We start from the raw sequence: 15,840 nt of genomic DNA on the forward strand, positions 1-15,840 counted from the left end.
GTACAGAATTGGTGCTTGGCATCAGTGTTCGATGAATATCAACGATTTGCTGGAATAAAATCCCAAATAACAGATATGCAATTTATTGAAAGGTTTAAATTTACATCATATATAGGTCATGGTTATTCATTTACATTTCTTTATCCTTCCAGGGAATCAAATCATGGAAACTTGAGATTTATAATATACATGTCAGCAAGCCCTGTATTATAAAGTAATTTGTTTCTTGTAACATGGAGGGGTTATGATTTACCAAACTAATCATGGAAGTGGTTTAGCACTTCTGGTGTAGTATATGACCTTTACCAACATCGTAGCTAATAATCCATCAATTAGATAAAAAGGTTGGTTGACTTCACAATGCTACTAAAGTATATCCCTGGCATTTAAATTGTGCAACCAATTTGTACTTCCTACTAGTTGTCAACTGGGGCTCATAAATGGGGTTTCATTAGCAGGGAAATCAATGCCAGTTTTGGTTCCAGTTTAAAGAGACTGACTGGTTCACTGATGCCGCATGTTCCAAGTTGTGATTGAAATCCTTATTAGGGTTTCCATGTGCTTGTTCCAAACCTCGCAGTACATTCTTCTGGATTGTATTGTTCTATAACTCAAACTGAAATATATACAGCAGCGCACTTTGTATAAAGCTATTCCAAAGTGTCTTATTTAATCCTTTCAAGTCATCTATCAGCTTATGCAGCATTTTTTGTTTTCCAAATTATAGCTGCTTGGAGAGCAAATAAAAGCATGTGGTAAATAGATGAATCTGAAGAAGCAAATAAAGCATATGAGTTTTTATCATATCTCTTTTCTAGAATAGTGTAGTTTCAGATACTATTCATTGTGTGTTTTGGGTGTATGTACTGAATAACTCCATACAGACGACAACTGTGAGAAGTGATAATCCATGAGGCATTACATGTATCAAATTCTTTCCCAATCTTGAAGCAGGCTATGGGGTAGAAGGCCCCGGGTTGATTTGTTAGCAGCCTCCCCTCTACCAGCAGTTTGGATGTCATGTCTGATGGGCCCTCTCAATCTTGTATTTGCTATTTTGCTATGCCTTATGGGCCTTTTAATAAAGTTATTTTTGGTGATCTGATTTATTTTCAATCAACCCGGTTCACATTATTGCCAACTTTGACTTTTGTTCTAAAACCAGTGTCTCTCTGGGTTTACAGGACTTATTTTATTTTGTGGACAGGTTGACTATTAAAATAATATCCAATATTCACTGTTAAGACTTAGTAGTATTAGCTTTGCTCTACTCCATTTCTGAATGTTAGCCATGGTGTAAACAACATGAACAAAATTTGGCACAGTTTTCAACTTTCTGCATGTTGAAGATTAGCGTCAGTCAGTAATCTGATATGACTGAGTCATATAATAAAATAATAATGGATATACATTGTATTTGAATCAACTAGCATATGATTCGATTATTTGAGATAATCAACATACATCGATTAATATATTAATCGATTCTATGTAATGCATATTACATATGAATCAATTCATATGTTAATTGATTCTATGTAATAGTGAGAATTAATTACTTATTAATTCATGTTAACTGATGACGTGTTAATACTTGGTTCAATTCAATGATCAAACCGTATTATCTTCTTACTTTAGATGTAACCGATTTGATAGAGAGACATGATGGTTGGGAGACGTGATGATTAAGAGGGTCGTGTTGATTGGTTTGGATGTGATGTTCTTATATTAGTTCGATCTCCCTCTCTCTCTATATAAGGTTAAGAAGCAAGTTTAAGAAGGGCAGGAAAATAGAATTATAACTCTTCAGTCCCACATATATAGATATTTGAATTGTCCAGTATCATTAGCAGTTCGGATTTATTGTCATTGCTTTCACCATTCTCATTCAGTTTAAATCGAATCATCTCTCTGTCAGTCTTCACTTTAATCAAATAGATTTGGATTTCTCCTCTTGTGCCATGATAAATCTGTGTCTATCAGTTCATCTTTAAGGCAGATTGAAATTAAAATCTGATCTCTATAACTTAAGATCCAATGATGAAATGCTAATTATAGTTAGATATGTGGATGATTTATTTCTTACTGGTAAAGATGAACTTGATTTATTTCTTACTGGTAAAGATGAACTTATCATTAGATGTAAGAAAGATCTAGCTTCAGAATTTGAAATGAAGGACTTATCGTTTAATGCATTATTTCCTAGGTCTAGAAGTATGGCAAAGGTCTAACGAAATTTTTCTAAGTCAAGGAAAATATACTATTGATATTTTGAAAAGATTTAGAATGATGGATTGTAAACCTATGTCTACTCCTATGGAATCTAACTTAAAGAAGTTAAGTGTTTCTGTAGCTAATTTTGATTTTGCAGATCCATCAGAGTACAGGCAGTTGATTGGATCATTGATGTATCAGTTAACACTAGACCAGACATATGCTTTGCAATAACATGTTCATCTAAGATATTTGCGAGGCACAGTTGATGAAGCTGCTTAGGTTCAGATTGGTCAAGAAGTGTTACGGATAAGGAAAACACTTCAAGCATTCACCCACTGCGATCTCTTGGACCTACAGGGACAGTCCTCAGCTGCATTAAGTATTACTGTAGCTAAATACATTGTTGCAAGTGTTGCTTCAAGAGAAGCAGTGTGGTTTCTCAAAATTCTTGTTATGATGTTTTGATTTATTATCAGGGTTGTATAATGATGCCTGACAATTCAGTGTTTTATGGCAGGACAATCCTGTGTTGCAGATGTTCTCTTGAAGCTTGAGATAGACTTAGAGCTGTGAAGAACACCGCCTTGGTTGAGAGGGAGTCTCAACCTCAGTGATACATTGTGTTGTATCAACCACCCTCTGCGGGCAATGTAAGGTGGATCCAGTTTATGCTTGTGTGCGAGCTGGAAGACTATGTTATGTCGTTCCATTCTATGCTTATGTGCAAGATGGAAGACTACAACTTTTTCTGATTATGTCTATTCCATTTCTTGCTTGCATGCAAGATGTAAGATTATGGTGTTACATTCTTCTTTGGGAGACGACTGAGGTAAAGACAATGAATGATGGATATGTGTAATCGATGGCATGAAAAGACTCCATGTTGTGCATGAATAATTGTGTATGTATTCATGACTTGCAAGTGTACATGTTAAAGGTTGAAGTCATCCTCCACAGGCAGTAGAAGGTGGATACTATGGAATACTTGCTCTGATACTCTCTCAGGAGTATTTGAAGTTGTCAGCTAAGTTCAGACTACAATTTAAACATTGTATGCATTACTTAGGGCTGGGCCCTAATCTTGTAACCTGGTTGTAAGATCATCACCTCATTCGGGATATGGTGCAAAGAGGCACCATTCAGCTAAAGTATATTAGCACAGATGAACAGGTTGCAGATATTCTTACCAAACCCTTATCCAGAGTGAAGTTCAAATACTTCAGAGACAGACTCGGTATTGTGGAAAATGGAACCCTGGTTGAGAGGGAGCTCCAATCTCAGTGACTCTACCTGCAGCACTTTGATCATTCTTTGCTTGTGTGCAAGAATGAAATGTGTCCAATCTATGCTTGTGTGCTAGATGGAAAATTGTAATTATGTAAAGACCCACTTGTGTATTACACTTTCTATGCTTGTGTGCTAGAACCATCCTATGCTTGTGTGCTAGATCCATGCTATGCTTGTGTGCTAGATGGAACTCTAAAGGTTCAGATTATGTATTCTCTTCTTCCCTAGTTAAGAGGGAGTGTTGTTTGTAACTAGGTAAGATGGGTTCGGATTGCCTGAAGGCAACATCCGAACCCTTATAGGACGGGATCCTAAAAAGGGTAACGTGCCCCCAAGTTAAGGTCAGGCCCTTTAACCTTCACGCCACCCTAAAATACACCACGCCTCAATAAATAAATTGGCGCCAAAAGGAGGAAGGCCGACTTGGATTTAATAAAGGTTAAGACACATATAAATAAAGTCAACTTGCAAATACAATCATTCACTTCATCTCTCATGCAATCAGCGAAATAGCTCTGCAATTGAAGGTGCGAAATAAAGGAGAGGATTGTGCGAACTTGTTCAAAGAGATAGAAGTCATTTGGTATTCCTTGATGAAGACTTGGTGTATTTAGAAGGGCAAATCTGATATGATAAAAGGAATCAGATCTGAAGAGTCAAGCTAAGTATTGTATTGATGCAATTAAGATTGAATACATAATCTGCTCTGTGGGTCTTTAGTGCTGGGTTTTTCCTCCTTGGAGGTTTTCCTAGGGTATTTGTGTTGTTCTCTTGCTCTCTTGTTTTCATTCTTGCATCTACTTGATTATGGTTTACTTAATGCTAGCCAATAATTAAATGTTAGAAATCTGATTACTGATCTAGGTCACAAAATTAACATAGAGTTGCAAAAGGAATTGGTAGGGGCCAAGAAAATATCATATTTTGTGTTTTTGCATAGCAATTTATGATCATTTGAGTACTCTCTTGCAAAAGATGATAACAATCCTCTCATTGATGAACCATCCTTTTGCAATTTCCAAATTTTCTAGACCTCTCAAATGAAATGAATTTTCCAAATGTTGTAACAAAGACCTTTTATGCAATCTAGTGAAAGCACTTTACAATTTCAACCAGGCTTCACAAACTTGGTACATCAAAATAGATCCTTGATTGAAAGTTGTACTATCATTTTTAATATACATCCTAGAAGATTAGATTATGATAAAGTTAATATGGACAACTTGAACATCAATGATCACATAATTCATTAGGTACATAGACTTTTCTCCACTTTTGACTTGACAAATTCAGGTCCTTTGTATTATTGGTTTGGAGTAGCAATTTAGTAGACTAATGTGAAGCTTGAATTTGTCAAATGAAATTTGTGCGGGTGATTAAAAAGAAGATTCCACACCAATGGATAATAGTTTGAATATATTGGCCAGAAGCTATTCAAAATAGCTTTATAAATCACTCTTTTAGAATTTGGTGCACAACTCGAAACCACAAGGCTTGGTCTTGGTGTTGATGTCAACTACTTTTGTTTGTTCACAAATGAACCTAAGGTTGCTAATTGGAAAGTTGGCAAAGTGAATTTTGAGTCATGTGTAGGGTGCATTTTTGTGGCATTTGGTATGGCATTTATTGTGATTTTTGAATTTTATTGATGCTTGTTGTGCAAGATGCATAGGTGATAAAAGTCAACAATAGGACACACTCAGTTTAGGAGAATGTTTTTTGTTGGCCAACAAAAGTTATCAAACAGGTGCTCTTTAGTCCATTGTATAGTGCAGGTCAAGAGATAACAATTGTTCCTTTTAGATATCAAAGTGTGCTCAAGATATTAAAAGACTTAAACAATTCATGGTGAAGTGTGTGTTCTCTTTACTTGACAACCAATTGAAATACCAGTTGAGTTGCATTACGGTGCAATAGCTCAGGGGAAAATAAGCAACATCTCTTGGACTTGATTAGTTTGGTGTAGTCTCTTATATGATGATCAAGTGAGTTTTTGAATTTATGGAATGGTCATATTATATGTAGTTAAGGCAAAAATGTGTTTATTGGTGGTAATAACTTAGATGATAATTACGATGAAGTTATTTATTGTTTGATTTTTGGTGCTATTAGTGCATGTTGACAAGTTTAATCACAGATCGATAAAACATTGGCAAAAGCTTCTTTGGTAGAATGTAGCGGGTTGTTAGATTTCGTAGTTTGGCATGGAGATGTCTTCTTCAATAGAATATGTTGTTGTTGGATGTAGGCAATGGAGGTGCACATGTGCTATTGGTAGAGTGCATGTGGCGATGGTGGATGACAAGTATATTTCCTAGGAGATGTTTTAGATTATTGCAAGTTATTAGAAGTGATGTCTCTATTATCACAAGCTATGGCTTGGTTTTGGTTATGGCATTGTAGGAAGACATGCTCACTATTAGGTGTGTTTGATCAACAATCATTGATTAAATTGTTGCAAGAGTATATAAGTAGATGAGTTGATTGTTTAATTGGAGATGTCTTGTTAGAGGGATGTGTGGCATGATGAGATCATGGTGCAATCATGTTATGGTATGGGCATGTAATGGTTGTGTGACAATTGGTATTCCATTAGTGGTTAAAGTATTTAGTCAAATGAAATTCTAGACTAATGACTCAGGGGTACATATGGCCCATGGTGCAGATGGAATAGGTTGATGTATAGGTTGCATTTGATGATGTGATGATATTGTGTAGTGTGTTTTTAAGGTTTTGTTTGTTGTTTGCAAGTAGATTTATTGTATTTGGAGTATGTTTTGCAATTAATACAATTGCCAACTTTCTTTACTAGTGGATATGTTTCTTGAAAGGGTTTTAAGGTAAATCCTTCTGTCTCATGTGTGTGATTTAATGTTTTTTTTTTTTTTATAATTGCAACATAATCGTTATTTGGATTGCATAATCTTAAGGTTATGTAGTGCTTGGTTATTAGTCGTATCAGGATAAAATTCCCAACGCCCATTACAAAAATTGAGTTGATGAAGATCAATATAGTTGCAATGTAGACTTGACCATAGTAAAATGATTTACGACTCTTTATCTTTTTCCTTTCTATATTGTCTAGTGTTGTGGTATAATTGTTTTTTGTATTTGAATTATACATGTACTAAAGTAGAACTTTTTGATGATGATAGGATGTTGTCTAAGCCTATGGAAACAATGACACATATCATGGTAACCTAAAGAGTTTGGAGATCTGCAAATTAATTTGAAACGTGGTAATTGTGATACTAATATCAACATAATAAAATGATTAATGGCTAATAAAGATGGAGATCTCTTAACCTTAAATTGATTTGAAAGGTGGTAAATGCAACACAAATCCAAGCATAAGAAAGTGATTTATGTTTCATAAAGTTGGAGATCTCTTCAACCTTGGCAACTACAAGACCATAACGATTTGGCATACATTTTGCCAAACTCAATGCCATAGTGTTAGACATATAGTTTTTTTAGTACTTCAAGAGAGGTAATCTTGGAGTTCAAGAGTAGGTCAGCATTAGGAGAGATTATCAAGCCATTGGTCATGTGTTTAGAATTAGGGCTATTGCTGAGGAGGCTCATCATTGGTGTTCCTTAGTATTTTGTTGTTTTATAGACTCGAAGAAGGCCGTTGATTTAGTTTCTAGACATTTACTCTTCTATAGGATGCATGACATTGATATTCTTAATTCTCTTATCTGCAACCTGGTGGCTTTATGACATAGTTTTTGGACAATTATATACTTCTCATGGGCTTTTGACTTTGTAAAGTGTAGTGTTGGGGACAAACCAATGTGTTCTCTCTCAGTAACCTTCTTTGGCATTTACATTGTTAAGATGGAGGATTTTTGGTGGCATCGCACTCTAATGAATGATGATCTTATTTGAGTTGAGATGGCGTCCCTGAATTTTTTTTTCAGGCATCCCCGTCCCGGCGATAGGGGACGCCTAGGGGACTTCCCTATAAATTCTGCATATTGACAGTGAATTTTGACAATGAATAATGTAAGCAATTTGACTTTGACGATCAATTTAACACAAATTTGGCATAAGAACTCTGCTGGTTCTTATATGTTAAGGTTCTATAATGTATATGTGCATGTTTTATCCATGTTTTCATATGAATATTTTAAATTTCCCTATATATTTTAACTATACTTATTTTTATATAGCCGTCCCCTTTGCTGTCCCCAAAATTGGCAAAAAAAATTGCCGTCCTGGAGACTCGTCCTTCTGTCCCCAGCTGCCCCCGTCATGGAAACTCAGGTTAACATAGCTTTTAAATTTGATAATTGTTGTCTTTTGTTAATCTTTTGTTGCTATGCTTAATATGCAAAATAATCTTTTGATGGTTTATTATATATAAATGCCATTAACTAACTTTTAGATAGTACATTTATATTTTATTGTTGTGAATTCTTAGTACATAATTAAAAAAAAAAAGTATTTTGATTCTTAGCAGCACTGTTGTCCTAAATCTTCATTTTGTAGTTTTCTGAAACTTCTGTTTTGGATTCACTCAAGTTGAATTTTATAGCCATTTTAAAAATATGAATTGTGATGTTTTAAGTTGTTTGCAATTCTGGACCTCATCATCCGTTTGTTTCAAAAGTTGCATGAATTTTGATGTCGTATGATTTTCTAATACTTGATTTTTTTTCTATTTGCATGAAGTATTGATAAATCTGCTTATTCCCAGTTGTTTTACAACTTATGGTGTTCTGTTTTACAAATTATAGTATATTCTAACACAAAATTGGCCAGGTCTCTACGGGAAGAGGTTAGAAATGGCAAAGCTTCAATTTCAGCTGAGCCAGGGTCTGTTCTTTCTGCTGTTCTTCAACATGATTTTGAGGCATTTGATTATTCCACACCAGGTATAAAAGCGGAGCTAGATTCTATTTTGTCTTTTTTGATTTAGAATCTTATTACTTTCTTATCAATGAATGCCTATTTGGTTATTAGACTTAAAATAGAACTATATAATATAATGAGCATGAACAGATATACACGTCCAAACCAGGAAACATACACAAGAGTGACACATGGTAGAGTAATAGCTCAATATCTATTCATTTGCCAAAATATGTATGCACCTTATCACCTTATCCTCTAGAAACCATCCACCATTACTCAAGATAATTCCTTCCAACATGTGTCCAGTCTGTCTGTCTGTTGGTCTCTTTCTCTTTATAATGTAATAATATGATAATAGTGTTGATTTTAGGCAATCATATGTTAATCTAGTTACTTAAATTAGAATCAGACTGAGAATAAGCAGAAATAACAATAAAGTACACAACACAAGACACAAGTACCCTGGGAAAACCTCCCTCTTGGAGGAAAAACCTAGCATCAAAGATTCAGATTAGTTCCTTAATTTATAAGCAGAGTGCCAGTCTAGGGCAGACTAGACCAAGTATATGCAGCTGTAGTATATCTTCAGAGAGAGCAGAATATCGACACCACTTGGAGAAGGAGATCGCTGGAGTATAGACTACAACCTTGCTCAGCAAGCTGTCCAATGGATTCGCTCAAGGATCGGATAGACTTGCAGCAGCATGAAGATTTATATCGCTTTCTTCCTTAGCTGGCTGAATTTGCATAAGGCTAACGGTACTCGATGAAGATGATACATTTTTGTTTGAAGTGTAGAATGTATCTTGTTTATATACAAGATTCATGTTCAAGTTTTCCAAGTCGGCTTTAACCAAATTGCTGCTATTTTACATATTTTAGTTTGCACTTTTGGCGCCCAATTTGGGGCCTACATAACTTGCAAGTTGTAACACGTTTCCTTTTTTTTTGGGCCCAGCCCTATTAGACATGAATCACTTAACCTTATTACAATATGATAATATTTTAATTGCCACAAGGCAACATTAAAATATGATCCGAACTAGCTAACCATTTCAACAAATAGTTTTTAGCAAAAAGGGTGTGTTGATTTGAACAACCATTTAATGATCACTTGTTACACTTAAAGAAATTATTGCTCTGTTATCCTTAACAAAGAAATTATTGAAGCTCATAGAATTTAATTTACCTATTTTGTTTTTAGAAACCAAAATCGGGAAAATGCGTTGCCTTTTGTTTGAGCCTAGACCAAGATTCTTCTGGTGTAACATTCAATAAACGTTTATGGGAACTTTTATTTAGGAGATCTACTGCCATATTTACTACTTCTTCACAGTATCCATATGAGTTACCTTTGTTGTGCATCGTGCACCAGTCCATCTATGATAATTATGTTTCTCTTCTCAACCATTCTATTCTACTTAGGGGTGCATACAACTATCAGTTGTCTTTGAATACCTTCTTGTAATAGTCTTGGAATTGCTTGGAAGTGAACTTGTCTCATTATTAGACATTAGGGTCTTGTTTTGCCCGCCTTTGTGATTTTCAAGCAATGTTTTTTAACTTGGCAAAAGTTCAAAAGCAATTAAACTTTTTCTTCATTGAGAAATCATTACCAACAATTAGAAGTAATGCACATGAAGGGTTGCTGATGATATCGAGGATGGCTTACATAAATTTGCATGAATAAGATCTAAACCCTCTTTGCATGCCATGCCTATTGAGGAGGAAACAATTTATTTCTTCTTACTAGCGAAACACACTGCATGTAATGAACTGGATTAATCATATAATTAGTGATTTATAAGGTCACTATTACAGTATTAACAGACTTGACCCATCACCTTTGTAAAGACACAACCTGCTAGATATACCTCATAATTTTAATACAACTAATGTAATTCAGTTATTCTCACCTACCAGATTATATATTTCAATATATTTAATGCTTACTTGTGTACCTAGTAGGTATTCTACAAACTACAAATGGTAATTAGAGAAAAGGATCCCATTACTTGTGGTCTAGAAGAAAATTGGTAGCTTGTGGCTATGGTTGGCGACTATTTTTTTAGATTTGCAGTACATCCTTCTGATATGTGGCCAAATTCAAACAATTTACATTAATAAATAAATAAATAAATATATAGTTTATATTAACTGTGACTTGTAGTTATTTTCTCCACACAAAACTTACAATTTTTTGTGTGATAACTATTCTCTTGTTTTCTTACTTTGGAAGATCTGTTCAGTGAATTGTACTTGTTTATAGAACAGCTGATTGTGGGTCCAATTTGGTCTGGAGAAGTTTTTTGTGGCTCTCTGAGGTGTTTATCAAATTGTATGCTGACTAAACAAGGGAAGAGAACTGGTAGAGGAGAGTTGTTTTGAATTCATGGTAGAAGAAAAAGTTCTCAGGAATAAATGGTCAAACTAAAGATAAAAGTGTATTTTTTTTGTTTCTGTTTTCTTTTAATAAATCATGCAATAATTGGGTAAAAATCAGGTCAGAGTTAGGGATTTTGGAAGACAAAAAGTTTGGGTGAGGGTTTAAAAAATGAATTTTTTTTTCTTATATACATTAAAAAAGGGCCAAAATTCACCAAAAATGCAAATCACTAAGAAATGCAATTTAATCACGACTTCCAATTTATTGTGATTTCTTTGTTCAAAACTGTTGATTGTGCAATAAACAAAAAATTACAGTTTTCTAGCTCAAAATAATCCCAGGGTGATTTCTGTTTATCTCAATCTCTTGCCGATTTTTGTAACTTAAATTTTGATATGAGACAGTAGTGGGAGGAGTGCATTATGCAATTGCTGATCTTCAATGGTAGGAATCATTAAAGAAGCAGAATTCCCGGGAAGATTTGCTAAAATAAAGGCCAATGTTTCTGCCTTGACTTCAATGTTTATGGACATTGAAATCTACATTGACAAGGATGGAAAAGATGAAGCAAATCACAGTAGGAAGAGCTTGAGTCCCACCAATCATTGGAATGCATTGAACTTGGACTGTTTAGGATTTATCCACTTTTCATATTAGAGAAATTAGATGGGAAATCCCACCTCAAGTGGGGCAGGTGGGTATAAATAAAATAAGTAGTTTACTTATTGGTGCAGCTTGAAATGTAGTTCATGTTTTCTGCTTTTGTTGAAGAAGAATGGGCATGCTTTAGAGTTGGTGGGAGAGCTATGTGTAGTCTCAGAAAGCAAGCAAAAAGGCTTCCATCATAAAGTGGGATACGTTTAATAAACTGAACCAAGTTGAGTATTATACTGTTGTAAAAGTAAGATTGACATTTCATGTGGCAGACTACTGCCCAGGCAAGACCAAGGTATCCAAGAGTACATGAAATTTTGGAAGCAATCACATTTGTTGAACAATTTCCAAAACAACCCAAGAGTGCTATTGACTAACTTTCAGGGTCTGCAGAGTCATAATTCGAAGAACTTTGCCCTTTTTAATATGAGAAGAATTGCAAGAAGGATAAATAATTCATTTCAGAGAGGCCATTAGGAAAAGAACAACTGTGGTTATGGAAAAACCAGATACTAATGTTCCAGGCCTATTAGGTTATCTCTCTTTGTTAGTTTTGGGACATTAACTCCAGCAATGGATCCCTGATTGGTAACCAGCCAGCACTGTGTAGTCGAAACACTGTGTAGTCGAAACATCAGAAACCAGTGAATCTATAACCTATAATAATTAATTATTTGTTGCACTCTCTTTGGGCACTTATAAGTATGGATGTTTGACAGTTTGTTTTACTTTTAACTGTATCAATTTTATCAATCAGATGGAAGGAGTTACTTTTTATCAGAGAATATATTAGCAAATTGATGTCTTTGAAATTTCCTTCAATAAGTTTAAAATTTTTAATCTTTTGTAGAATATGAACTTCAATATCCCATGATCTTTAGCTCATGGATGGAGTTCCTACAATTAGATCAGCTCAAACTGAAATCAGGCAGGGGCAAGGGGAGAAGCCCAGGTGAATTCATACTTGATAGGCCAATGGTCAGGCCCCTCTGGTTGAAGACAGAGGCCAGGGCAAGGCTACTATCAGTTAGTGAAAGGTCACGGACCAAACATGTATCAAACTTTTTCTCATTAACATTTCCTTTCATTTCATGTCACAAAGTTCTCTGATGGGACTGCGTCAAAAACATCTTGTCCATCAATAATTTCCTTAAAAGAGTTTTGAAGTGGCCTCTAATTTTCTCATCTCTGCACTCTTCTGTGAGAGTGATAGAACTGGGTTAAATGTCAATTCGTTTGATAAGAGGTAGAACTTGAAATGAAAATCTGAAGGTTAAGATCTCTTATTGAGTAGCCTTACCTTGAATGTTATTGTCACAGTAGATAAGGATTTGGTTTCCTGAAACCTGGCATTTGGGCCAAAGCTAAACAACGTTCCCCCCTGAGGGTTCAAGGTGGTTTGAGTAAAAGGTAACAAACATTTTTGGGAATTGAGAAAAAGGTAACAATTATTTTTTGGGAATTGAGAAAGAGGAGTCAAATATCTTTGATTAGACCTGATTCTTTTGGCAGTTACATTTCTTGTTCAATCTTCTCTCAATCTGATTTCATGCCTAGATTTTGTAAGCTATTTTGCCTAGTTTACTTAAACGAAACTTGGTTTATGCCCAAGCCTATAAAAGGCCCCTTAATTTAATTTTCGGTTTTTTTCAGTACCCCTTTCAAGATATAAAGTAGGCCTTTGGGTTACCTTATAGTTAGGTTTGTATCCACAACAACTGGAATTTAACATTTAAGGCTGGCTCTATGAATGTCAAACCTTTGCATAGCACCCTTAGATCAAACCTTTGCATACCACCATTATGTTATACCCTTGCATAATTCCCTTAGATCATATCCATTATCGTTGCATTTTGAGCACCCATCCATTATCTTTGCATTTTGAGCATCCATCCATTGTTTATGCATTCTTGAGCACTCTATTTTCTTAGCATCCATTATCTTGATAATTTCATCTTGCATTTTGTTATCTTTATTTTGTTTATCTTTCATCTTGAATCTCCATTTTCTCATAGCTTTTCATAGAAGTGCATCTGATGAGAAAAAACATGAATACTTGAGGAATAGGAGTGCAATGGAGGTAAATTCCCATTGCATGCGTGTGTGTGTTAGTTTAGACATTTGATTTTTGCATGCATGTTCATTGCAGGTACTTCATTGTTGGGTGAACGATCTATCTGGATCTTCTCTCATAAGATCTCAGACAGATTTTCTCACCTACAATTGGATATTGCATGCTCTATCTTCTCCTTAGCTGATTTCATGCCTAAATATTGTAAGCTATTTGGCTTGGTTTTCCTCCAATCTTTTTTTGGAACCCCTTTCGATGTCTAAAATAGGCCTTGGGCTTACCCTAGGGAAAGTGAAATAATAATTGATTGTTATATTAACAAAGGAGAGGAATACTCCTTATATAAGCAATTACAAAAGATCTCTCCATAATGGAAACGATCAAGAACTAAAGACAAAATAGAAAGATTCTAAATACTAACCGACTGACTTACAGGATAGAAAGTTACTAAAAGCTAACTAAATGGCTTAAATGACCATTATAAGTTAAATATTACAATATTACTGTAATAACCTCCCTTAATGGTCATTATACTAACTACCATGCAGAAGACTTGTCATGATCTGCTGGTCTTTTGGCCATGAATGCATAGAAGGTTGACTGTTTGAACGTTCTACGACATGAGCCTACTATTGAGACCCTCTTTGGTTGGATTTTTGATCATACAACCATTATTTGCAGAACTTTTATCCAAAGACACAAAAAACGAGATAAAAACAGCTTCTGAAATACCTTTGATTTTTGTTGATAAAAATCAGAAAAAAAATTGAAACCCACAATATGTTAAAAAAAATAATGAAAAAAGAAAATGAAACAAATCCATGTAATGCTGTTGATGCCTACGAAAATCCTTAGGTCATGTGAGTTTAAAAGTAGCAGAAACAGCCTAGAAAGACACATGACCAAAAGCAGCTGAAAAACCCTCGACCAAAAAACCACAATTTTTATTAAAAAATTGTTCAAAAAATCTGTTGTTACAAACCCTCGATCTTCAGCAGAAAATAACCAGTGTTCCATGGCCGTTGGGGACGGGTTTCGGGGATGGGGGGACAAAGAGCCTATGTTTGGAGACGACGAGGGGACGATGGGGGGACAGCGGCGGGGTGGTGGTGCTGATATAGTTATACATATACTTACAGTACTTGAAAAACCAGTTGTGAAAAGATGTATAACAGTATAAGAATTACATTTCAAATGAAACTAAAGGAAATTAATAAAATTATAAAATAAAAAAATTTGAAATACTAAATCTAAATACAAAGATTTCCAAGTTTTTTCTCCTCTTCAGCTAGCTGGTAAAAAAATCAGAATTAGAAATGTGATGAAATCTGTAGTTTTAGTGGGTTTTGTATTGCATTGGGGGAAGGAGTGGGGCTCATGTCAAATTAGGGTTACCCCCCAACCCCCAAAAATCGTTCAAAACTTAAAAAAATAAAAATTTCAATTGCTTTTTTACATGTTAGAATGGGACTCCTACAAGTCTCCCTACCCCTCAAGAGACGCCTGGGAGTCTCCCAAGGAGTCTTGGAAATGCCTGGGAGTCTCCCAAGGAGTTTCCCAAGGATTCTTGGAGACGCCAAGACGTCTCCCAAGGAGACTTGGAGATGTCACAGCGTTTTCATGGAACACTGAAAATAACCACATGAATTTTATTCTATAAATAATCTGCCAAATAAACCCCACGATTTTTGTTTTAAAAAAAATTGATCAGGAAACTTCTAGATATCTCCTAAAAAGAAGATTTTTGTTGAAGTTCTAGGTAATTAAACCACAAATTTTTATTAAGTATTTTTGCCAAAAAACAACCTATGCTTTGATACCATGAAATAATAATTGATTGTTATATCAACAAAGGAAAAGAATGCTCTTTATATAAGCAATTGCAGAAGATCTTTCCATAAAGGAAACAATCGAACTAAAGACAGAATAGAAAGATTTTAAATACTAACTAACTGACTTATAGGATAGAAGGTTACAAAAAATTAACTAAACTTTAATTACCATTATAAGCTAAATATTACAACATCACTTAAATAGAAAGGAGTAGTACTGTAATAGTTAGGTTTGGATCCACAGCTGTTGGATTTTTAAAAGTAAGGCCACCTCTTGAAAGTCAAATTAATGTGGTTAAGAGTGGTCTCTTGAGTATTTACCTGAGCTTCCTCCTGAGAAGTTTCATAATCTTTTGTGGCAAGGGGCATATGACTTGAACATGCTCCGTCAGTATAGTATCCATTCCAAAGGAGACAAGAGTTCCTTTGTCAGCTTTCATGTCCTTCAATTTCTCTTCCGTTTGATAGTTTTTGTAGGGATGAACGAATAACATACGTAACAGAGTTCTTGGCAAACTTTTGTGAATTGTTTG

The 15,840-nt window shown here is 34.9% G+C and overlaps 1 protein-coding gene across 5 annotated transcripts in view; it reads left to right on the plus strand.

The window, feature by feature from the left end:
• Window positions 1-15,840, plus strand: part of LOC131036497 (sister chromatid cohesion protein SCC2) — a 100,613-nt gene that overhangs the window by 13,686 nt on the left and 71,087 nt on the right. For all 5 annotated transcript variants that reach the window (XM_059221721.1, XM_057968395.2, XM_057968397.2 and 2 more), the window contains exon 2: window positions 8,272-8,384. In XM_059221721.1, coding sequence (XP_059077704.1) covers window positions 8,272-8,384 — 113 coding nt within the window. The remainder of the gene's footprint in view (window positions 1-8,271; window positions 8,385-15,840) is intronic.

Source organism: Cryptomeria japonica, chromosome 5 (assembly GCF_030272615.1).
Source record: "Cryptomeria japonica chromosome 5, Sugi_1.0, whole genome shotgun sequence".
In the NCBI taxonomy this organism is placed as follows: Eukaryota; Viridiplantae; Streptophyta; class Pinopsida; order Cupressales; family Cupressaceae; genus Cryptomeria; species Cryptomeria japonica.